This window comes from Mandrillus leucophaeus, unplaced genomic scaffold, assembly GCF_000951045.1.
Source record: "Mandrillus leucophaeus isolate KB7577 unplaced genomic scaffold, Mleu.le_1.0 Scaffold68, whole genome shotgun sequence".
NCBI classification, from domain to species: domain Eukaryota; kingdom Metazoa; phylum Chordata; class Mammalia; order Primates; family Cercopithecidae; genus Mandrillus; species Mandrillus leucophaeus.
In genome coordinates this window covers 3,192,389-3,216,734 of record NW_012107363.1, presented here as the reverse complement: position 1 = coordinate 3,216,734, position 24,346 = coordinate 3,192,389, and the positions used below count along the sequence as shown (strand labels likewise).

Sequence of the window (24,346 nt, the reverse complement as noted above, 5' to 3'; positions counted from 1 at the left end):
TTAAGCAAAGTTCATGAGCTCCTGGAGCCAATGTTTCTAGGGGGTGGGGAAGCAAGAAGCAGTCAACATCCAGAGGAACAAGCAAATAAGCCAGAAACCGGAGGCCACGAGGGCCCTAAAGGGTCCCCAGGCCCTCGGCGTGGGCAGGGTGGGGCCTCCTGGAGGGAGTGAAGTTGGAGGCCAGCTTGAAGAGCAGGTGCGGTTCCTGTGGTTGCCATAACAAATGACCATGAACCTCGCCGACTAACACAGCACACACTCCTTCTCTCGCAGTCCTGGAAGCCGGAGTCTACAGTCAGTCTGTCCAGGCTAAACTCAAGGAGTCAGGCGATGGCTCCTTCTGGGGGCTCTGAAGGGACCATTTCCTTGCTTTCCTTGCATTTCCAGCTTCTAGAAGGTCCTCTGCATTCTCAGCCTCCCCCACAGAGCCCCCGCCTGTCGCTCCATCATCCCACTTTCTAACTTCTGCTGGCTCTTTCTGCATCCCTCTTATAAGGACCCTTGTGTCACATCGGCCCATCCTACAATCAGGATCAGGCTATTTGCCTTGATCACATGTGCTAAGTCTCTTTTGCCATATAAGACGTTCCAGGGCTCCGAGGGTCATGACATGGATGCCTTTGCAGACCATTCTTTGGCCCGTCACAGAGGGAATGGTCAGGAGGAATGAAGCAGGTGTGGGTGACAGCCCCAGGCACTCCTCTGCTCCTTCAGCTCTGACCCATTCTGAAATTTCCATCTGTGCTCCTCTGTTCTGAACCCACTTACCCCAGAGGGAGCAGGAAGGAAGATGTGTGACCCACAGGTGAGCTGTGGGAGGCAGGGCTGCCCTCCTGGAGGCACTGGCTGGGCCGCGCGTCAGGGCTGTGGAGGTCTGTCCTGCAGCAGCTGCACCATGGCTGCCTGATGGGACAGACGGAAGCCCAGCTCTGGTCACCTGGAGCCCGGCCACTGGCTCACGTGTGACCTGGAACAGGTCCTCACCCTCTCCAGGCCTCAGTTTCTGCCTCTGTCATGTGGGGTGTTGGGACATGGGGACCTGTGCCTGTGGGATTCCAGGTGTTCACGGAGGACCCAGCCTGGGGCAGGGCGCTCCTCCTGGGGGGCGCTGGCCTTGTGAGCATGCTGTTTACATCTTCACGGGACACGCGGAGGGGTGGGTGGCGGCCCAGCAGCTGGAACTGCACAGGAGCCAGAGGGTTGCACAATGGCGGGACAGCAGCTGGCGGGCTCTGCAGAGGTTGTTTTTTTACCGAATGCAGCTGGAGGGGCAGCCAGGGAGGCAGCTCCGCCCGGAGGGAACAGTCAGGTCTCGGGGGCTGGGAGGACAGAGGTCTCAACCTCCCACTACGACAGGGCCAGCCGGGGTGGGTAAAAGGGCGACCCCCCCATCAGGGGAGGGCTGTCTGAGTGTCACTGTCCCTCTTCCTCTGGAGGTGGCAGCCACAGGCCTCCTGGATGCAGAAGCCCAGAGCTGAAGGCCTCCACAGAGGTCAGCTCAAGGGTGTCAGAACTGGGACCACAGCCCAGGCCTGCTCACTCCCAAGCTCAGAGACCCCCGCCCACCTCCCCGCTTCACAGATGGGCATCCGGAGGCCATGGTCATTCGAAGCCTGGGGCAGAGAGCAGGAGGGTGGTGGGAGGCAACATCTCGGGGGCACATTCTGGCCTGGAGTGTGAAGAGTGTGAATAGGATCCTCCTCACGCTGTTTAATTCAGTGCTCACACAGCCAGTTTATCTCCTTCAATGGAACCCAAACTGTTAGGAAAACAACATCATGGGCCGGGCACGGTGGCCGTGAGCCACGTGTAATCCCAGCACTTTGGGAGGCCGAGGCAGGTGGATCACAAGGTCACCTGGCAATATGGTGAAACCCCGTCTCTACTAAAAATACAAACATTAGCCAGGTATGGTGGTGGGCACCTGTAGTCCCAGCTACTTGGGAGGCTGAGGCAGGAGAATCGCTTGAACCCGGGAGGCGGAGGTTGTAATGAGTTAAGAACACACCACCGGGTGACAGAGTGAAACTCCATCTTAAAAAAAAAGAAAGAAATCAGCCTCCTGACCTCACAGCCCCGCTGTGCTCCTCAGGCCCCTGCAACGAATCTCGGGACTCCGAAGCCAGGCTGCAAGGTGAACGTGACCCAGACAGAGCCAGGAGAGCACAGCCCGTCTGTGAGTGAGTGGGTGGGTGGGTTTGTGGTCCACTCTCCCCTGAGGCATTTGCGGGGCAGACACGGGGTTGAGAAGGTGGTCTGAGCTGGGGTGTCAGGGCTTGTCTCCCACAAGGTGGGAACAGTTGTCAAGGGATAAGTGGCTTCATGTGATGGGTACTGATGCAGGGACAGTGTGAATGGGCAGAATCCCCAGACCCAGTTCCCCTAGAACCCACAGGACCCCAGAAATCACTAGAGTGACCCCTGACCCTTCAGATTTGGAAGAGCTGTGGGAATGGGGGTCATGGTTTCCCTGGTGGCCCCTGACGCTCTCCCAAGCACTCGCCTCTCCAATAATTGGTAAGGTCACAGCTCTCCATGCCCTCTTCCCAACCTCAGTCCCCCAACACCCAATAGGCTCCTCTTAGCCAGGGCCCAAAGACTCAGGGGACAAGGGCCTACTCTCTGGGGCCACTGTGTGTGTGGAGAGCCCTGGCTGCAGGTGGGAGTGAGAGCAGGGCCTGGAGGGTGGACATGGCTGCCTGAGCCTGGCAGGTGGATGGAAGCCTAGATGGGGCCAGAGTGGCTCGGGGCCTGGTGGGGTGGCCCACTCTGGGTGGAGCAGAGGGTTGGGGGCAAGTTCACGGCTCCCAGTGCTCTGCTTCCAGCTACTCTAGGCAGTGTCCCTGGACCTCCTGCTCGTTGAAATCGCTCTCTGCCTCAGTTTCCCCATTGCTGGGTGGGTGGCAGGGAGGGTGAAATAGCACAGATGTGGGAAAGGGTTCTTCATGTGACCAGACATGCATAGTGGGGCTTAGTGGGAGCTCCCCGTAAGCTGGGTGGCTTCCCAAGTGCTGCACCCGTCACCTTGCATCCTGGGGCGACCAGGAGGTCAGCGCAGCAGAGCCAGCCTTCCTGTTGGACAGAGGCAGAGGTCACAGCAGGGAGAGGGACATCTCTTGCCCAAGACCATGAAGCTGGAAGTAAGTGGAGGAGCCAGGACTTGAGCCGGGCTGCCTGACTTGGAGCCGGCCCTCCGCAGAGCCACATGACCCTGAGGCCTGGTGTGCCCCAGTGCTCGGCTGTCATAGAAACCCTTTAAAGGCCCGTGTCTTTGCAGGTATACCCAGTCATGTGTTAGATGGATCCCCAGGAAGAACCCTGGCCAGTGGTGGGCAGGCTGCCCCAGTGCCCTGCTGGCTGAGAACCATGTGCTTGTAAACTTTATTTTCCATACAGTAGAGAAACATACAGTACAAGCGACACTGGGAATCTGTTTTACAGCAAAGCTCACAAATGCCCCTTGAGACACACTTGTTCCCTGGATGAGGGGGGTGATGCCCAGGAGCCCGCTTGCCTCTGGGCGGCACTTCTATGCGAGCAGCTGCTGCATCCCAGAGCTGCGTGGGAAGGGGAAGCCGGCTCAGTCCTCACACCCCACAGTTCCATGTCCACTGTCCTCTGCAGGCCGCGCCATGACCATCTTGGGGAGGAGAAGCTTCCCCAGGCAGCAGCCAACTTTCCACGTGCTCCCCGTGGCCTCCTGCCTGCCTGGGGAGGAAAACCTCACAGCAGGGCGGGGCTCAGCTCCACAGCCAGGGGGCATTCACTCAGTGCCTGCTCTGGGCTGGACCCCCCACCCCGAAGGGATCAGATGTGACCTGTCCTCCAGGGACCCCAGGCTGGCTGGCAGCAGCCCCGGCCCTACAGCTTGGTAAGTCCTGGGGCAGAGGGAAGCTGGGGCCTCAGGTCAGGTGGGCGTTTGTCAGTGGGGAAGAAGCTTGGCAGCCCAGACCTGCAGTAGGAGGGGCAGGAGCGGGGGTACTGCAGATGGGTGTTCACAGGGGCGGAGGCGGGAAGCTAGGAGAGGAGGGGACCTCCAGGAAGGCAGTTTTGTGAAATATCCCGAGAACCTGGAAGTGACTTTCAGGAGCATCTGTACAAGGGGATGTTGGGCTTCCCTCCCTGCACTGGGAGGTGGATCCAATACTCCCCAGGCGGAAATTCGGGCCCCTGGCCAAGCCCAGCCTCCGCTCTGCCCTGGACAGCCAGGAGAAGGCTGCCACCCTGCTGAGGACCGATGGTGGTCCTTCGTCCTGATCTCGGGGAGCGGTGCCCTCCGTTATCTGCAGGCTCTGGCGCGTGGCGCTGGAGGAATGCGCCCCCTCACATGACCACCTCGGGTGCGATGCTGAAGAGGAGGTCGTCGTTCCCCCGCCGCACCTCCAGCAGGAGAGGAGACTCGGTCAGCACGGCCTCCTGCAGCTCACTCGAGTCCACCAGAGGACGCCCGTTGACCTTGACGATGATGTCACCATCTTGGATGCCGCCTCTGCCAACAGGAGAGACGGGGTCACCACCCACAGCCTCCACAGGCACAGCCTTCCCAGGCCCAGCCCAGGGCGAGGCACAGTCAGGGTCAATGACAACATTTTAACAAAAGTCGTTTCGATGGGAAAGAACAGTGCCCTGGCCCCAAAGCTCTCACACCAGAAGAAATCCAGTGTCACATGACAGGCAAACGACCTTTCAAACTGCTTCTCCCATGCCTCAGAAGGGAGGGTTCAAGCTCCCGCTGCAGCCCTTCTAGCTGGGCCAGGCACTCTGTCCCCTTGAGCCTCAGTTTTCAGGTCTACAGTCCTATGTGGAAATGTGCTTTGCAAATTACAAAGGCCCAGGAGCAGGTACTGCTGTTACCGCAGTTACGAAGACTTCTATGTGACAGGCAGAGCTCGCGGGGCCGGCCTTCCTTCTGCATGAGGTTCACTGAGACCTCCCCACTGCCAGGAAGGAAGGTGATGGTACCATGCTCAGTGGCATGGGCACCAGCATCAGGACCCACACATGCCAGCTGTGTGACCCGGAAGAGTAACTTCTCTAAACCTCAGTCCCTCCATGTGTAAAATGGGTGAGAGCAAGAGCCTGCAAATCCCTGGCTGCAGTGAGGATTAACTGAGATGATGCGTATGGAAAATCTTACACCATCTCAACAATTTTTACTGCAGGCCTGCTGTGGGCAGGGCTCGTGTGCCATGTGTGCTCATCGCGGAAGGTCACGCAGGGCCTCCCACCCTCAAGCCTAGCCTCTGAGGACGCACAGTACAGTTGGCCCTTGAACAACATGGGTTTGAACTGTGTGGATCTACTTATACGTGGATTTTTCCCACCGCAGATGAAGACCGAGGCCAAGGAGTGGAGGCGACTGGTTCAGAGCCCTTCCTAGGGGTGGGTCAGCCATGCCAGCGTGTGGTAGTGTCGCTGCACGCCTGCCTCAGCCTATGGTGTTGCAATGCTTAACATTTCTCTAGTACTGGAAGACTTCAAAGAAAGCAGTGCTTTATCCATTTCATCTACAAAGTCTCCTGGGGGTAGAAATCCCAGCACTTTGGGAGGCCAAGGCAGGCGGATCGCCTGAGGTCAGGAGTTCAAGACCAGCCTGGCCAACATGGTGAAACCGTGTCTCTACTAAAAATGCAAAAAAACTTAGCAGGCGTGGTGGCGGGCACCTGTAATCCGAGCTACTCAGAAGACTGAGGTAGCAGAATCGCTTGAGCCTGGGAGGCAGAGGTTGCAGTGAGCTGAGATTGCGGCACTGCACTCCAGCCTGGGCAACAAGAGTGAGACTCTGTCTCAAAAAAAAAAAAAAAGGCTAAATTATCTCCATTTTACAATGAGAAGGTGAGTTCCAGAAAGACCCAGGACTCAGGCTGGTCCGCAGCTGGTGGAAGAGTCTGGCTTAGAGCGGGCTCTTAGCCCAACAGGTACTCCTCAGTCTCTGCTTCTTGAAGGAAACGACATTGTGGACTTAGGATGGACACGGTCAGGGCTCTAGGGACCATTCAGCTCTCCAGCCTCCCCTGGCTTAGCAGACACACTAGAATTCACCTGCCCCTTCCCCGTCACTTTGCTGGGAAGCTCAAGGTCACATGAGAACAGTGCGGCAGTCCCAGCCCAGACCTCACACCTGCCCCATGCCTCCAGCAATCTCCCTGTCTCCTCTGGCAGAGCCTACCTCTGAGAAGGCGAATTCGGCGTAACCTCTTGCACGTAAATTCCACTGCTGACCTCTGGGAAATCTGGGTTGCTGGCCTTCAGCTCATCCACCAGGCTGGAAAGAGTCTGCTGTCAAGGCCCCTCCTCTGAGCCTTTGCCCAGCTCCTTGGTATGAAGCTGCCCCTCCCTCCCTCCAGCATCAGGCCAGAAGAGGAGCCTCCTCTGGGCCCCCACACTGCCCTGTCCCACCACTGGCCACTCTGTGTCCCCTACCAGATGTGCTTCTCAAGAGAAATGTGGTAGCAATGGCTGGTTAGAAGCGTGAAGAGAGGAAAGAGTGGGTGGATAGGTGTGAGGAGGGGCGGAAGGATAGATGGATGGATGGAAGAAGGAATGATGATGGATGGGTGGATAGAAGGAGAAATGGACAGACAGGCGATGCTGAGTCATGGAATGGACAGCCAATGCTGAGTCATGGAACGGACAGATGATGCTGAGTCATGGAACGGACAGACAATGCTGAGTCATGGAACGGACAGACAGAAGACTGGACAGAGGTGGGATGGACAGACAGATAAAAGAGACAGAAAAAACAAAATATAAATTGGTGTACTGAATGTTGATTATAATTTTTTTCAAATGTCACCCCTAGATTAGCAGAGTTGGTGAAACAGGAGGAATGACAGCTTTAGGGACTGTGTTGTTCGAGGAAATGGTCGCTTGAGCATTCTTGAGTTCTTCCTAGGCTCCCAATGCAGTGACCTCTCCCTTCTTCAAACCTCGAAGCTCAACTTTGCATTTCCAGCCTCCCTTCTATCCTGCCCCCACTTCCTCTCCCCCAGCCCCTTCTTTCTTGCACTCGTTCAGCATTTCTAGGCACCTGCTCTGCGGTGGACCTAGTATTGGGGCAGAGCGGAGGAATGAGCAGGTCATTCCTCCCAAGGAGCCGACAGCCGAGGAGGCAGGATGGGGTGGGGCTGTCCCAACACAGGTGATTCCGACACAGCAGGATGAGTTCAAGGCTGGGGAGGGAGGCCAGGGCTCTGTGTGCTACGAGGAGGCACCTTATCCCACTTGAGTGTCCTGAGAATGCAGAATGGTGTGCCCCCAAATTCACATACACCCAGAACCTCAGAATGTGACCTTGTTTGGAAATAGGACCTTTATAGATGTCATTAGTTGAAGATCTTGAGATGAGACCTTCTTGGTTTAGAGTAAGCCCTAACTCCAACGATGGATGTTTTCATAAGAGAAACAGGAGAGAGATGTGCACACAGATATTCAGAGAGAAAGAAGGTCAAGTGAAGACAGAGGCAGAGACTGCAGGGAGAGAGCCACAAGCCAAGGACACCTGGAGCCAGCAGAAGCTGGAAGGGGCAAGGAAGTAGCTTTCCGTGGAGCCTCAGAGGCAGTGCAGCCCTGCTGACCCCTTGACTTCAGACCTCCTACTTCCGGAACTGAGAGGAAACACACTTCTGCTGTTTTAAGCCACCAGGCTTATAGTAATTTGTTATAGCAGCCACGGGAAAGAGATGGCGTCCTGAAAGAACAGAAGGAATCTATAAGGCAAAGAGGGAAAAGTCCAAGCACAAGGACCGGCCTGAGCAACAATCAGAGGCCTGAGTGCATTGGCCCATCTGGGCACCTGCAAGGAGCCGAGCACAGCCAGCCAGGGTCTGGAGGGAGGGCCAGGGTGAGGGACGAGAGGAAGGGGCAGCAGGGGACAGCACTCTTCAGATACTCGCCTTGGTGTGATCGTCCGCATCCGTATGCCGATGAAGCGCTTCTTCCAGTCTGGAAATGAAACACGGCGAGACTCTGTTAGGGCTGCTGCAAAAAGCCGCCACCCTCCCTCAGAGGACAGGCAGAGGACAGAAGTTTCCCTGCAGGACCAGGAAGCAGCAGGTGTCATTCTGCTTAAGCCAGCCCAGTTCCCCTGTGGTCCGGCGAAGCTGCCCTCTCCTGACCGTCATCATGGAGCTGAGGGGTGTTCTAGCTCTAGCGTGCTCGCCCCACAGGTGGCTTCATGTCCACCCCATCCTGCATCCAACCACGTGAGCTCCAACCCAACCCCAGTGGCCAGCGGGGCTCTCCTTTCTGGCTTGCATACTGCTGGTTCCCCAAATGTTCCCTGCTTGGAACTGAACTCATCACCTCCCACTGGCCTTCCCCAAAACAATACTCGCTGCTAATGTCCACTGAATACCAACCATTTGCCAGGCCCTGTGGCTGGGGCACTGCACACACAGCTCACTGAGATACTGTCTCCATCCCCCGAGCTGCTCCAATCTGTGACTTAACAGGTGTCTCAGACCCAGAAATAAACAAGAGTCAATAAATTTAGAATTTTCATTTTATATAAGAGTTCTGACCACAATTAGAAATCAACAATAGGTATCTGGAAAATTCCCAAGTACTTGGAAACTAAATAAAACACTCTAAATTACTCATCTTCAGATAAGTAAAAAGAGAAATTAGAAACTCTGTTCAACCAAATAAAAATGAATGTATAATATATTAAAATTCATAGGTTGTAGAGGTAGAGGGAAATTAATAGTACTGAAGTGCCTATGTTAGAAAATAAGTTTCAAATCAATAACCTCAGTTTCCATCTTAAAAACTAGAAAAAGACCAAATAAAACCCAGAATAACCAGAAGAAAAAAATAATAAAGCTAAAAGTATGAATCAATAATAAAGTTGAGAGTGTGAATTAATAATAAAGGTAAGAGTGTGAATCAATAAAGCTGAGAGTGTGACTCAAAGCTGAGAGTGTGATTCAATAAAGCTGAGAGTATGAGTCAATACTAAAGCTGAGAGTGTGAATCAATAATAAACCTGATAGTATGAATCAGTAATAAAGCTCAGAGTGTGACTCAATAATAAAGATGAGTGTGAATCAATAAAGATGAGTGTAACTCAATAATAAAGATGCATGTGAATCAATAACAAAGCTGATAATGTGACTCAATAATAAAGATGAGTGTGAATCAATAAAGCTGAGTGTGAATCAATAATAAAGCTGAGGCCAGGCGCGGTGGCTCAAGCCTGTAATCCCAGCACTTTGGGAGGCCGAGACGGGCGGATCACGAGGTCAGGAGATCGAGACCATCCTGGCTAACACGGTGAAACCCCATCTCTACTAAAAAAAAATACAAAAAACTAGCCGGGCAAGGTGGCCGGCGCCTGTAGTCCCAGCTACTCGGAAGGCTGAGGCAGGAGAATTGCGTAAACCCAGGAGGCGGAGCTTGCAGCGAGCTGAGATCTGGCCACTGCACTCCAGCCTGGGTGACAGAGCAAGACTCCGTCTCAAATAATAATAATAATAATAATAATAATAAAGTTGAGTGTGAATCAATGAAATCAATAGTATAAATCAATGAAATAAAGATAAGAATGTAAGTCAAAGAAACATAACAGTGAAAATAAAAACTAAAAGCTGATTCTTTGAGATCAATAAAATTGATAAATCTTTAGCAAGATTGATCATGACAAAAAGACACAGTTTTCAATATCATGAATTACAGAGGTGACATCACTACAGATTCTAAAGATACTAAAAGAATAATAAGAGATTATTATGAACAACTTGACGTCAATGAATTTAATCACTTAGATAAAAGAAGCAAATTTCTTGAAATTTCCAAACCACCAAAGCTCATTCAAGAAGAAACAGATCACTCAAATAGCACTATATCTATTAAAGAAATTGAATTTGGAGTTAAAAAATCTTCCTACAAAAAAACTTCAAGCCCAAAAGAGCTCACTGGCGAATTCTACCAGATGTTTAAGGAAGAAGTAGTATTAATTCTATACAAACTCCACCCGAAAACTGAAAATGAGTGACTACTTCTAACCTCATTATCTGGATACAACAACCAGAAGAGAAAACTAGACCAATATCGCTCATGAAAACAGATACAAAAATTCTTTAAACAAATAAAATCCAACAATACATTAAAAAGGATAGTACAGCCAGGCATGGTGGCTTATACCTGTAATCCCAGCACTTTGGGAGACCAAGGTAGGCAGATCACCTAAGGTCAGGAGTTCGAGACCAGCCTGGCCAACGTGGTGAAACCCCATCTTTCCCAAAAATACAAAAATTATCTGGGCATGATGGTGGGCACCTGTAATCCCAGCTACATAGGAGGCTGAGGCAGGAGAATCACTTGAGCCTGGGAGGCAGAGGTTGCAGTGAGCCAAGATTATACTACTCCACTCCAGCCTGGGGGACAGAGTGAGACTCCATCTCAAAAAAAAAAAAAAAAAAAAAAAAAGATAATACATCATAAATAAGTGATAAATGAGGTTCATCCCAGGAATGTACACTTGGTTTAACATTTAAAAATCAACCAATGCAATTTACCACATTAACAGACTAGAAAAGAAAACCATATGATCATCTCCAGAGATGCACAAAAAGCCTCTAACAAAATGTAACATCCATTCCCAATAAAAACCAGAAACAGAAGGGAACTTTTCAACCTGATAGAGGATACCTATGCAAGTTTTTAGCTAGCGTCATACTCAATGGAGAAAGACTGAGTGCTTTTCTCTCCAAGATCAGGAACGAGACAAAGATGTTCGCTCTTACCTCTTTCATTCAATATTTTACTGGAAGTTCTAGCCAGGCAAGAGGAAAAAAAGCATTCAGATTGGAAAGGAAGAAGTAAAACTGTCTTTATTCACAGACTGTATAGCCATGTATGTAGTAAATCTGATGGAATCTACAAAAAAAGTTTCTAGAAGCAGTGAGTTATCGAGCTTACAGGATATCTTATGGTGAACATCCAAAAATCATTTTAATTTGAATATTCTCTTAACCAACCACCAGAAACTGAAATTTCAAAGAATACATCATTTATAGTAGCATCAAAATTAAGAAATACTTATGAATAAATCTGATGAAAAATGCCCCAAAACCAGTACACTGAAAACTATAAAACATTGCAGAGAGAAGTTAAAGAAGATGTAAATAAATGGAGAGGTATTCTGTATTCATGGGTCAGAAGAGTTACCATGGTTAAAATGCCAAATTTCCCCACATTGATCTGCAAATTCAATGCAATCCCCATCAGATCATCAGCAGGCTTTATTTTTCTTTATATAGAAATTGACAAGCTTATTCTGAAATTCATATAGAAATGCAAAGGGTCTGAGGAGCCCATGCAACTTGGAAAAGGAAGAATAAAGTCAGGGGACTCACATCACCTGCCTTTTAGACCTACTGTGAGGCCACAGTAATCGAGCCAGTGCAATACTGAATATTGGCCTGAAGACAGACAGCTGGAATGGCATATGGTCATTCTCTTTTTGACAACGGTGTGAAGGCACTTCAGTAGAGAACAGTCTTTCAACAGATGGTGCTAGAACAATTGAATTTCCAAGGCAAAAACAACAAAAACCCCCGAAACTTCGATCTATACTTTGCACTATTTAAAAATATACAAATTCAAAATGCATCGTAGTCCTAAATCTGAAACCTCAAAAAGTAAAACTTCTTGAAGAAATCGTGGGAGAAAAATCTTTCTGATCTTGGGTTAGCAAAGACTTCGTAGACACAACACCAAATGCATGACAAATTGGGAAAACACACTTCATCACAATTTACAAAACTTCTGCTCTTTAAAGACACTGTTCAGAGAATGAAAAGACAAGCCACAGACTGGGAGAAAATATTTGCAATTTGCTTATCTGATAAAGGATTCCTATCCAGAATGTAGAAAGAACTCTCACAACCTACTAATAAGAACACACATAACCTAAATGCTTTTAATGGGCCAAATATTTAAACACACCAAAGATGAACAGTTGATGAACAAGCCATGTGGGAGATGGGGTCAGAGCTGGCCGGTAAGCCTGACCCCTGGGTCCACTGGGTCCTGGAAGGCTTTGGATTTGATCTTGAATCACCAGACGTGATCTGCCTTTAGTTTTGAAAGGGCCTCTCTGGCTGTGGGAGGGTCTGTGGGGCATGGGGCAGCATCCGGAGGAACCCAGAGAGGTGATGGTCCAGGGCAGCGAGTGCCCCAGCGCTGGACCCGGAGGTGGAGGTGGAGGTGGAGCGGTGGCAAGGCCCGGGGTGGATGCGTCCTGAAGCCTGGACCAACGGACTCGCTGACAGCGGATGAGGTGTGTGGGGGACAGAGGGACAAGGCTGACGTAACTGAGTGGGGACGGCAGCTGGGGCTGCAGGAGCGGGGTCTTGTCAGGTGCTCTGAGTGGGAACTGCCCCTGGACATCGGTGGGGCCGTCCCACAAGCAGCTGCCCGTCCGAGCCTGGAGTGGGAGGGGCCAGGCTGGAGGCGTAAATCCGGGGGATCACTCTCTAGCTGGCTTCTAAATCCAGGGCATGGGATCCTCAACAGGCCCCGCACAGCCCACCTGAGACATCGACCCTTCCCGCTCCCACTGCCTGGGAGTCCTCTGCAATCTCCAGAGCCTGCCCCGCTCCCTTCCCACAGTCTCTGGTGGAGTTGGGTCACCTCCTCAGAGAGGTCTCCTGCCCCCTCGTGCAGCCCTCACCCTCGAGGCCCCAGCCCTGCCCCGGCCTCCTCCCAGCACCCCTCACTCTTATCTGTGGCATCTGGGGGCATTTTTGTGGCCCGTCTCCCTGCTAGAAGGAAAATGGAAGGGAAAACGGGAAAATCTCTGGCTCACAGCCCACAGGAGTCCAAGGCACAGAGCCGACACTTGAACAATGCCTGTGGTCCCGTCCGACTTAGACTCACCGTGCGGCTGGGAAAGCAGAGGCCCGGTAATGCCTCTGGGCCGGAGCTGAGGAAAGCGACTGGCTGTGCTCAGGATTGGAGACTCTAAAGCCTCTTCTCCTTGAACTTAAGAGGTGAGCAGAACACACACCAAGCACCAGGCCACCAGGCTCCCTGCCCATCCTGCTCCCGGCCCTGCTGCTGCCAGGTGGCTGGGCTGCCTCGGCCAGCCTTTTCCACTATTGGGAAGGACTCAGGACTCCACCCAGCACAGGGGCCTGAGACCAGGGGACCTTATGGCTTCTGAGACCAAGTGACCCTGTGACCTCTGAGACTGGGGAACACTGTGACTTCTGAGACCAGGGAAACTTACAGTTTTTGAGACCAGGGTTCCCTGTGACTTCTGAGAACCCTATGGTCTCTGAGATCGGGGAATCCTGTAATGTCAGAGATCTGGGAACTCTGTGATGTCTGAGACCAGGGAACGCTCATGCCCCTGTCCCTGTCCCTGTCCCCTCCCTACAGCTCTCCCTTGGCTCGTGGGCCACAGGATAAATGAGGGGTTTACCCCCCAGGTCAGAGGTCTCCCACCTATGAACTGCACTGTCCCCCATAATCCACAGAGGGGCAGATGCCCACAAACGGCCCTACTCCATGAATCAAACACCCCACATCACCCCATGTGGGGCTACACTCTGGTCCTAAGGCTGGCTGGACCCCAAGACCTCCTGGGGCTCCCCCAACATGCATGGTGGCCACTCTTTACCCTGAAAGCCCCCCAGAGGCCTCTGCACCCCACCCCTAGACAAGAATAAGAAATGTACTTAACATCTCCTTGATTTAATAAAAAGATGGTTCATTTCAAAGAACTTTAGATTAACTGGGTTTGGATCATTGCATTTTATTAAATAAAAAAGAAAAGAAGTACAAACACCAGTCAACTTCAGAAGGATTTTAAAATTGCAAATGTGCCATGCCGCTAAGGTTTATCAGGCTCCTCAGTCTGTGCTGTTCTTGGGGAGGGGATACAGCTCTGAGGACAGGGGATGTCTCCTAGGGGGTCTGGGATGAGGTCAGCACTAACTGGGACAGTCCCTGTAAAACAAAGGAGCAAACCCAGGCCCTGGCAGGATCCTGTCTCAGAGGAGAAAGAGAGAGGCAAGAAGGGAAGAGGACACTATCATCCACTTCCAAGTAAAGTCACCTCATAGCTCAGTGTGTGCAAACTGCAGCTCTGCTAATTTCCAGTAAGGAGGCTGAAGTCAAAGGCACCCATGGAGAATGGGATACTTCAACAGGAAAGGCTCGGTCATTAGGGAAAGGAGCACGCTAGGACAGGTGTGGGTACATCCCTGAATCTAGTTCTGAGCTTCCTAGAAGCCAACAGGAAAAGGGCTCAAGAGATTAGATGGTCCTCACTGTTCAAGAGTAGAAGACTTCAGCTTCTTTGGGCAAGACAGGCTCTGCCTGGCTCCAGATTGTCTTCCCATAATGGACACGGAAGGACAATGGTGGCTTCCTCAACAGCAGCTCTTCATGTGACCAGCCCTCATGGCACCGGCCTTGGCTGCACTGGGGTCCATGTGCTTGGCTGACAGGGTCATGGAGGAGGGGCAAACATGAGGAGGCCTCTGCTCTCAATGAACTGCCAGTGAGGGGGCTGGGAGGAGACAGCAAAGCAATGTGGAAGTGTGAGTTGCTGAGTCAGGCCTGGGTGTTGGGCAGGAGGTGGGCATGGGAGACACAATGGCAGGAGGGAGACGCTCACTAGGGCTGAAGAGAAGGCGGGGAGGTGGAGGCCCCCAGGAAAGGCCCTGTGATTGGAAGCATGGCCCTGCTCTGGAAGGTGGCTGCAACTGCTCACTTGAGGAGGCAATGGGTCTGCTGTTACCTGGGAGAGTTGCCTAGTGCCCTGGCGAGACCTCTCCCAGATGGGTGCTCATGGCAGTCTAGGAGTGGGCAGGGTGGGCTGGGCATCCCTTTTGGATGGGGGTGAGGAAACGGGGGCTTGGAGGAGGGTGACTTCCAAAGACGGGGTATTGGACTCTGCTCCCCTGGCATAGAGGATATTCTACCATGTGATCTGCATGGGCCACAGGCTGGAAGAGAGAGTACTCAGGAGTGGGTAGAAGGATGGAAGAATAGATGAACAGGGATAGAGGGACAGGTGGGTGGACAGATGGATGGATGGATAGGTAGACAGGTGAATGAGTGGGTGGGTGGATGGGTGGAAAGAAGGAGAGAAGGAAAAAAGAAAGGAAAAAAATAAAAGAAGGAAGAAATGGTGGACAGGTGGGTGAATGGGTGGACAGGTGGGTGCATGAGTGGATGAATGGATGAGTAGATGGATGGATGGATGAATGGGTAAATGGATGGATGGTGGATGGATGGATGGATGGAAGAATTGGTGGGTGGAAGGATAAATGAATGGTTGGTTGAATGGAGGTGGATGGATGGATAGAATGGATGGATGGACAGGTGGATGGATGGGTGAATGGCTGGGTGGGTGGGTGGGTGGATAGATGGGTGGATGAATGATGGATAGGTGAATAGATGGGTGGGTGGGTGGATAGATGGGTGGATGAATGATGGATAGGTGAATAGATGAATGGGTGAATGGTTGGGTGGATGGGTGGATGGATATATGGGTGGATGGACAGATGGGTGGATGGATGGATAGGTGGATGGATGAATGGATGGATGGATAGATGGTAAATGAGTGAATGGAAAGATGGGTGGGTAGATGGATGGGTGGGTGGATGGATGGGTAGATGGGTAGAAAGGTGTGGGTAGATGGATGGTGGATTGATGGGTGGATGGATGGATGGATGGGTGGATGGGTGGGTGGATGGGTGGATGGGTGGATGGGTGGGTGGATGAATGGATGATTGGATGGATGGTTAGATGGATGGATGGGTGGGTGGATGGGTGTGTGGGTGGATGGATGGTTGTGTGGGTGGATGGGTGGGTGGGTGGATAGGTGGATGAGTGGGTAGATGAATGGATGGATGGGTGAATGGATGATTGGATGGATGGGCGGATGGATAGATGAGTGGGTAGGTGAATGGATGGGTGAATGGAGAGACGGATGGATGGGTGGGTGGATGGGTGGGTGGGTAGATGGATGGATCAGTGTGTGGGTGGATGGATGTGTGGGTGGATGGGTGGGCGGGTGGATGGATGGACAGATGGATGAGTGAATGGATGGGTGAATAGATAGATGGATGGGTGGGTGAAAGGATGGATGGATGGATGGACAGATGGATGGATGGATGGGTGAATGGATGGGTGGGTGGATAGGTGGGTGGGTGGGTGAGTGGATGGATGGATGGATAGAAGGAAAGAAACACTGACAACTAAGGAGCAGTCCAGATGAGAGCAGCTTAGGGACTCCAAGAAGCTGATGGTAGAGGCTGAGATTGGAGATCACCAGCCAAAAGGAGACAGCCTTGGAGGGGCAGGGGGTGAACCTGACCATGAATTGATGATAGGCAGGGGGAAGATCCTGAACGAGGCTGAGGATAAGCTGTCCTGGGGGTCTCACAGCTTTGGGGTGGGCAGAGAGGACCTGTCCAGTAGTGAGCAAGGTTCACCCAGCACCTCTGATGGGCCTTGGTCCCAGGACTGGGGTGCTAAGGGGCTGTAGCCCTGGGAGAGTGCCCCCTGCCTCTGGCCCCTCCAGGTGAGCTCTTTACCTTTGATCTGCTTGTCTTGGAACTCAGTGAGGAACCGTGTGATACGGTCCGAGGGGATGGCAAAGGAGATGCCAGCCGTGACCTTGAGCGTGTTGATGCCAATGACCTCGCCATCCTGGGCAGGGAGGTAAGAGCAGGCATTGGTTGGAGGAACTCAGGCAAACCCCTGCCCACAAAGCACTGTGTCCGCAGCTCTGTTGCTAGAGGCTGACCCTGGCTGTCAATCACCCTACAGCCCCTGACTCCCCTTGAAAAGGTCATTCTCAGGATCACACCTGGGTCAGTGACCCCCCACCTCTCCAAATCCTGGAGATCCCCCTTCCCATCCCTGGAGAGTATTCCCAGGGAAGCTTGCAGCTTGGGCCTGCCCCCAGGCTCTGGCCACTCTGCCTCTAAGAAGCAGGGCCATGGGACCAGGGACACTGCCAAGCCATGTTTGGAGGGACCGAGAGAGGCAGGAACATGGTGAGGCGTGTCGGGGACTGAGACCATGTCTATCCCTTCCTTCCAGAAGTGAGGGGCTGACAGGTGGGGCCAGGGGAGCTCCTTGAGCCCCATCCCTCTCTTTGGTGCCCCTCCCAACCTGCCCTGCCCCCCATGAGGCTGGTGCCACCTGGGCAGGATCTGACCTGGCCCCTGGGAACCTCACATTCAGGCCCGCTCCTGGAAAGGAGCCCCACCCTACAGCCTGGCATATACCCCTAGCACTGCCCTCCCAGCCAGGGCCTGGCCAGCTCATCAGGGGACCCTCTGGGGCCTGAGGCAAAGCTTTGGGTCAAGGCACCCTTTGTCCTCCTGGTCCCTGGAAGCTCAGGAGGCAGGAAGAGCAGCCAAGTGTGAGATCCAGTAGATTGAGTTCTGTGTCCACCCTTGGCCCTCTGTGCCCATCGCTACTGCCTAGACCACGTGGAGCAGCCTCCTGGGCCTGGCTTCCTGGCCTCCAACCTAAACCACACACACGAGCTTCCTTGAAGCCAGGGCATGCCCTCAGCCCTGCCAAAAGCCTGGGAGACATCTCGGGCACACAGGGTGAAGCCCCATCTGCACACGAGGCCTGAGGCAGCAGGACATGGGCCACCAGCCCTTTCATTGTCCCCTTGTCTGATCTCCCCCTCCCTAAACTTCCCCCAATGCTCATGCTGTGCCTGCTCCCTGGGATTTCTTCCTCCTGTACCCAGTCCTCTTCAATCTCAATCGCTGTTGTGTAATGCTCACCTCCACGAAGCCCTCCCTGATCTCACATCAGCTGCCAGGTCTTCCTGCCCAGCATCCCTCCAGAGCCATCTCATGTGGCTCACATGGGGCTGGGCCTTGTTCACACCTGGGCACTTCCCCCGCCATGGACAGGAGCTCCAGGGGTGAGACTATCCGATTCTTCAGGGCCTAGGAGCTCTGAACTGAGCTTCCTGGTTTATTCTGGAAAAATCTCACCTGGGATGAGGCTGAGCTTGACTTTCAGGCTCAAGACACAACTGGGAAGGGGAGAACGAGGGTGCCCCTGTCATCCTGTGTGTACACCCAGGGCAGGGAGGGCTGGGGTGAGCAGCCCCACACCTGCGTCTCCCTTGCCCCAGCTCCCCTGACAGGCACACGCTCCTGGACTGAGCTGCTGCTCGTGGGTGAGTCCTCACTCCTGGCGGCCACCAGCATCCCTGAGGCACTTGGGGCAGCCCTGGTCTTTCCTCCTTCCAGGCCTCCAGCCCAGCTGCACTCCTGATAGTTGGTGTTAATGTTCTAGGACCATATTGTGGGGCCTGTCCCGCCTCAAGGCTGAGCGCCCCCATGTGAGAAGAGCCCCAGAAATCTAGAGATTTGGGCTCTAGGGGACACTTACCAGGTTCACCAGCGGTCCCCCGGAGTTCCCGTACTGCAGGGGGAGGAAACAGCATTAGCGGTGCCTGACCCCGCCCGAGGGTTCCCGGAGCTCCTTCTTCCAGCTCTACCTCTAACCAGTGCAGAGACGCATAAGCAGATCTCATCCTCAGTAGCATTGAAAGGCCTCAGTGCTGTCCCCGTTTCACAGATAAGAAGGCCAAGCCCACAGAGGCCATGTGGACGGCCACCTGATGACCGAGGTCTGACTGTTACTGTTCTCTGCACAAACCATATGCTTTGGCATCTACACCCTTGAGGCCGGGCAGCACCACCTGGTGCATGGAGAATGGAGGTGCTACTTCCTATCCTGCTGGCCTGGGGGACCTCCTACAAAGACTCAGATTCCAGCCTTCCAGCCAAGCGCCCGAGACACGGCAAAGCTGGATGGACGTGATCTGCGGCATCTGCGTGAAGTGCTTTGTGGATGCTAAAGGTGCCAGCAACATAATCACAATAATAATGACAAGCAGCATTGGCCAGGGTGTGTAAGCTGGGCAAAGGTGTTTCCAGGCCATGGCCATGCCTGTTTCTCTGAAAGGCTGCCCGAGCAAAGACAGCAGCCTCTGACTCCCAGGGTGACTGGCACCCTGGGGTGGAAGTCACAGGAGTAGAGCTCCACTGAATGTAAAGAGAGAACTTTCTAGCAAGTGGATGTGTCGAGTGACAGAATGGCTCTGGGGATGGGGGCAAGCCGAGTCAGAGACTACCTTGAGGTTGAGGTCTTGGGCACAGATGGCAGGTGCCCCGGCCTCCCGTCCCTGGGACTCACGTTGATGATGGCGTCTGTCTGGATGTAGTCCATGTCGGAGTCCCGGAGGCCCAGCTCCCTGCCCTCCCGCTGGGCAGTGCTGACGATGCCCGTTGTCACGGTGTTCTGCAGGGCGAAGGGACTGCCGATGGCCACCACAAACTCCCCAGGCCGCAGGTCAGCTGAGTGGCCCAGCAACAACACAGGGAGCTTTTTCTAGAAGAGGGAAGAAGACACAGAGAGGGAGGCTTAGCCGTCTACGTTCAGTGGGGACCGGAGTCAGATCCTGGCACGGGGGGTCCCAGAGAAGGCAGGCACATCTGTGCAAAGCCATCAGGACTGCGAAGGCTCAGGCAGGTCACCAGTGCAGACCAAGACCAGGGTAGACCCGGGCTGAGACCCAGGGCTGGAGTCCATGGAACAGAGGCTCAGCTGTGCCAGGGAGCAAAGGTTCCCCCAGGGCAGGCATGGGTGCTCATCATGGGCGGTGCACACAGGGTGCAGCTGACCACAGCCTCCAAGGTTATTGAACCCAATGATCTGATGGTCACTTGTCCTCTAAAAATCTGGTAAAAGCTGCAGACACCTGGTAAAAACTACTACTGCATATGCACCCCACACAAACTGACGCATTTGATGGAGAGAGATCTGCGGGCCCCGGGAGCCCAGCTAAGGACTCCGGGAGCCCCGGTTCGAAATCCTTGATCCAGTTCAGTCTCATCTTCCAATACAGACACACGGGGACTCAGACCTGGAGAGGTGAAGCCACTAGCCAAGCTCCGCTCCCGCTGTGCACGCTGAGACACCTGCACACTCCTGTTCTGCTTTTGCGTGGGGCCAGCGGAGCCTGTCTGATTATCTGACTCTGCAACTAGGCTGGGAGCTCGGAGAGCAGCCGGCCTCTGTGTTCCAGAAGCTGCGTGGTGCACACTCTGAGAAGGTGGTCCCCGGTGCTTGTTAGAAGGTGCCGAAGCACAGATGCACATGTAACTTGGGGAAGGCGGTTCTGTGCTCGTACCCACATCAACTTCCTGGTTCTGGTTTTGCACCCATTACCTAAGATGTCACCATTGAGGGAAGCTGGGGAAAGGCTCCTGGGACCTTGTGGCACTACCCTATAGCTTCCCGTGGGTCTGCGATCCGCCAGGTCGCATGAGCCTCACCCCAGCTCAGGAGATCAGTGGGGCAGGACCCCAAGCCTCTGACCCTCTGGACGGCTCCCCTCCACCAGGCCACTGGTCCTTCTCACCGTTTCAGTCCTCTTCCCTTTTATGATACACCATCATGTCAAATGAGAAAGTTTCTAGCTTTCAATACGAGGAGAAAGCTACCAATAACGGGGGCGATGTGGAGTCCTGCGCAGGATTAAAGGAGCACTTGGTGGGCGGGTGCTGGTGAGGGAAAGGCTCAGGCCGCTTCTCTATTCTCTGTGCCGCTGGGGCTCAAGGAGCTTCAGACAATGGCAGAGAGAACCCCAGGTGGCGGAACCGGGCCTGCACATTGGAAGGCGAAGTCCCGGAGAGATGACATTTTCCATTGCTGACCAGCCGAAGAGGCAGAAATAACAACGTCTGAAACTCCAGGAGGCCGTGAGCTGGGGAGGGTCGGCCCATCCTCCCTGCACCCAAGGAGGGTGCACAGGTGAGGGCTGCGGGCTGGGGAGGGTCAGCCCATCCTCCCTGCACCCAAGGAGGGTGCACAGGTGAGGCTGTGAACTGGGGAGGGTCGGCCAATCCTCCCTGCACCCAAGGAGGGCGCACAGGTGAGGCTGTGAGCTGGGAAGGGTCAGCCCATCCTCCCTGCACCCAAGGAGGGCGCACAGATGAGGTCCGTGAGCTGGGAAGGGTCGGTCCATCTTCCCTCCACCCAAGGAGAGTGCACAGGTGAGGGCTGTGAGCTGGGAAGGGTCGGTCCATCCTCCCTACACCCAAGCAGGGTGCACAGGTGAGAGTCAGGAGCCTTTCCCATGGCTCGATTTAATGCTTAGGGGCTAGGAGGGCGTTTCCCACCTCAGGTCATAGCCATAGGTGCTGACCAGGGCCTGCAGGATGTGAATCACACTAGCTCTGCTGGCAGCCATTTGCCACAGGTGGCTGGTGGGGCATCCTGCTCAGCCCCACCTGGACACCACTCCCCCAGTCCTGCCAGCATTCTGCCACAGCCGCCGGCAGGGGACAGACAGACCTGCCCCTAGTCTCGCTCTCCTCTTCCCATGGGGGTCCTTGAGCAGGGTTTGCAAACTGGCCCAAGGCCCAAACGCCGCTCATTGCCTGTTTTGTGAATCAAGCTTTACTGGAACACAGCCACACCCACCTGTGCAGCTATGGCTGCGTTCTTGCCACTGCAGAGATGCATGGTTGTGACAGACCACAGGGCTTGCAAAGATAAAATATTTACCATTTGGCTTCATGGAAAGTTTGTTGGCTGGGCACCATGGTCATGCCTGTAATCCCAATGCTTTGAGAGGCCGAGGCAGGAAGATTGCTTGAGCCCAGGAGTTGCAGACCAGCCTGGGCAATACAGCGAGATCTTGTCTCTACCAAAAATTTTAAAACTAGCTAGGTGTGGTGGTGCGTGCCTGTAGTCCCTGCTATTCGGAAGGCCAAGGTGGGAGGATTCCTTGAGCCCAGGAGTTTGAGGCTGCAGTGAGCTGTGATTGTGTCACTGCACTCCAGCCTGGGCAACAGAGTGAGACCCTGACAAAAAAAAAAACAAAAAAGAAAGAGAGAGGGAGGAGGGAGGGAGAGAGGAAGGAAAGGGAAGGGAGGGGAGGGAAGGGAAAGGAAGGGAAGGGAAGGGAAATTTGGGGGCTGGGCACAGTAGCTCATTCCTGTAATCCTAGCACTTTGGGAGGCCAAGGCAGGGGGATGACCTAAGGTCAGAAGTTCAAGACTAGCCTGGCCAACATGGTGAAACCCATCTCTACTAAAAATACAAAAATTAGCCGGGGGTAGTGGCAGGCACCTGTAGTCACAGCTACTCAGGAGACTGAGACAGGAGAATCACTTGAACCTGGGAGGTGGCGGTTGCAGTGAGCCGAGATCCTGCTACTGCACTCTAGCTTGGGTGACAGATCAAGAACCCGGCTCAAAAAAAAAAAAAAAAAAAAAAGGGCGGGCGCGGTGGCCCATGCCTATAATCCCAGCACTTTGGGAGGTCAAGGCGGGAGGATCACCTGTGGTCAGGAGTTCGAGACCAGCCTGACCAACATGAAGAAACCCCGTCTCTACTAAAAATACAAAAAATTGGCCGGGTATGGTGGCACATGCCTGTAACCCCAGCTACTCGGGAGGCTGAGGCAAGAGAATCGCTTGAACCTGGGAGGTGGAGGTTGTGGTGAGCCGAGATCTCCAGCCATTGCACTCCAGCCTGGGCAACAAGGGCGAAACTCCATTTCAAAAAAAAAAGAAAGAAAAGAAAATTTGCCAACTCCTGTCCTTGAGCACACCCCTCAGTGGGTTTCCTTGTCTTTAAAATGGAGGTGCCCCCAGACTCAATAGCAACCGTGAAAGGACTGAAAAGCAGGGAAGGGTCCCCATTAGGGGAACTCCTTGGAACCATTAAATCTCCTCTCCCTTGATGGGGCAAGAGGAAACTCCCTTTGCAAAAGACTTCATCACAAATGCTGTAAACTTTCATTCAGAAAGAGAGGAAGCCAAATTCAAACCAGCCAAGGTGAACTTCCCAGCCCGAGGGAAGCTCCGGGTCCAGCGCTGGTGTGAGACATGGGACTCAGTGACCTCATGGCACGGGGAGGCCGCAGGTAACTTGACTCTGGTCCCCAGGGTCACATAACCATGGCATTGGGCAAGACAAGAACAAGCCGGAGGGAGGCCGGGGTCCTAGCTGAGTGGGCCGGCCCTGCTCCAGTGCACTGCGATCTTGGGCGAGTTACCTAACTTCCAAGCCTCAGTTACCCCATCTGAAATCCCAAGATAATGAGGGCCGTGATATGGCTTGGCTCTGTGTCTCCACCCAAATATGTGAAATTGTAATCCCCACGTGTTGGGGGAGGGGCCTGGTGGGAGGTGATGGGGTCATGGGGGCAGACTTCTCCCATGCTGTTCTCGTGGTAGTGAGTTCTCACGAGATCTGATGGTTTAAAAGTGTGTGACACATCTCCCTTCACTCTCTCTCTCTCTCCAGCTCTGCCATGAGAAGACGTGCCTGCTTCCTCTTTGCCTTCCATCATGATTGTAAGTCTCCTGAGGCCTCCCGGTCATGCTTCCTGTACAACCTACAGAACTGTGAGTCAACGAAGCCTCTTCTCTTCATAAATGACCCAGTCTCAGGTAGTTCTTTATAGCAGTGTGAAAATGGACTCATACAGGCCCTTTCCTCCCAGGCCTGGGGTGAGAACTAGAGGAGTGCAGTCAGCGCCTGGCTGAGAGCAGGCCTTCCGGAAACAGCTAGTGGAGGAACAAGAGGATTCTGGGGGCCTCAGTGCAGGCCTCCGGTGGGTCAGCTGGTGGGAGGTACAGATGTGAAGGTGGAGGGATGGGGCCCCTGTCCCAAGTGTTCCCTACGGCAGCCCACTGGCCTCCACGCCCACACCCAGATGCCATCCCACGGGGCAGGTGCATCCCCAGTAGTGGGCCCAGGTAGGAAAGTGAAGCACCTCCATGGGGTGTGATACGGGGCCACAGCCCACCCACTGTGGGCTGCACGCTTCCTGGCTCTGTCCTGCATCTAGTGGCTCAGGGAGCACAGGGCAAGGAGTCCAAAGACCTGGGCTCCAGGTCTTTTCTGAGCCGTGACCCTGGGCCAGGTGCCAGTCCTCCCTAGGCCCGGTTCCTCCCACTAACCGATGGAAGATGAGGCTAGCTCGCCTCTGGGGTCCGGCGTCTGGGAAGAGGCCGCCATGCCCAGCCCCAGGTGCTTGTGCCCCTCCGTCCACGCCCACCCACCTTGGGATGGATCTTGATGGTGGCGATGTCCGACTTCTTGTCGATGTCTTTGATGGTGGCCTCATAGGAGTCCCCATTCTGTAGCTGCACCTTGAGCTGCTGCCTGCCCGAGGCAGCGTTGTTGCTGGACACCACGTGGGCATTGGTGATAATCAGGCCGGCCTCTGACATGATGAAGCCAGAGCCGCTGGACAGGGGCACGTTGCGGCCAAACAGCGGGTGTCTGCAGCCAGGGAGACACAGGCAGGCGTTTAGGGTGG

General features: G+C 53.8%; 1 protein-coding gene across 1 annotated transcript in view; it reads right to left on the bottom strand.

The window, feature by feature from the left end:
* Positions 1 to 3,354: 3,354 nt before the first annotated feature.
* Positions 3,355 to 24,346, bottom strand: part of HTRA3 (HtrA serine peptidase 3) — a 37,070-nt gene continuing 16,078 nt past the window's right edge. The window contains exons 3-9 of the mRNA XM_012002173.1: positions 24,087 to 24,309; positions 19,201 to 19,395; positions 18,391 to 18,423; positions 16,557 to 16,671; positions 7,896 to 7,944; positions 6,170 to 6,265; positions 3,355 to 4,489 (exon numbers count right to left, since the gene is read on the bottom strand). Coding sequence (XP_011857563.1) covers positions 4,324 to 4,489; positions 6,170 to 6,265; positions 7,896 to 7,944; positions 16,557 to 16,671; positions 18,391 to 18,423; positions 19,201 to 19,395; positions 24,087 to 24,257 — 825 coding nt within the window. The 5' untranslated portion in view covers positions 24,258 to 24,309 and the 3' untranslated portion in view covers positions 3,355 to 4,323. The remainder of the gene's footprint in view (positions 4,490 to 6,169; positions 6,266 to 7,895; positions 7,945 to 16,556; positions 16,672 to 18,390; positions 18,424 to 19,200; positions 19,396 to 24,086; positions 24,310 to 24,346) is intronic.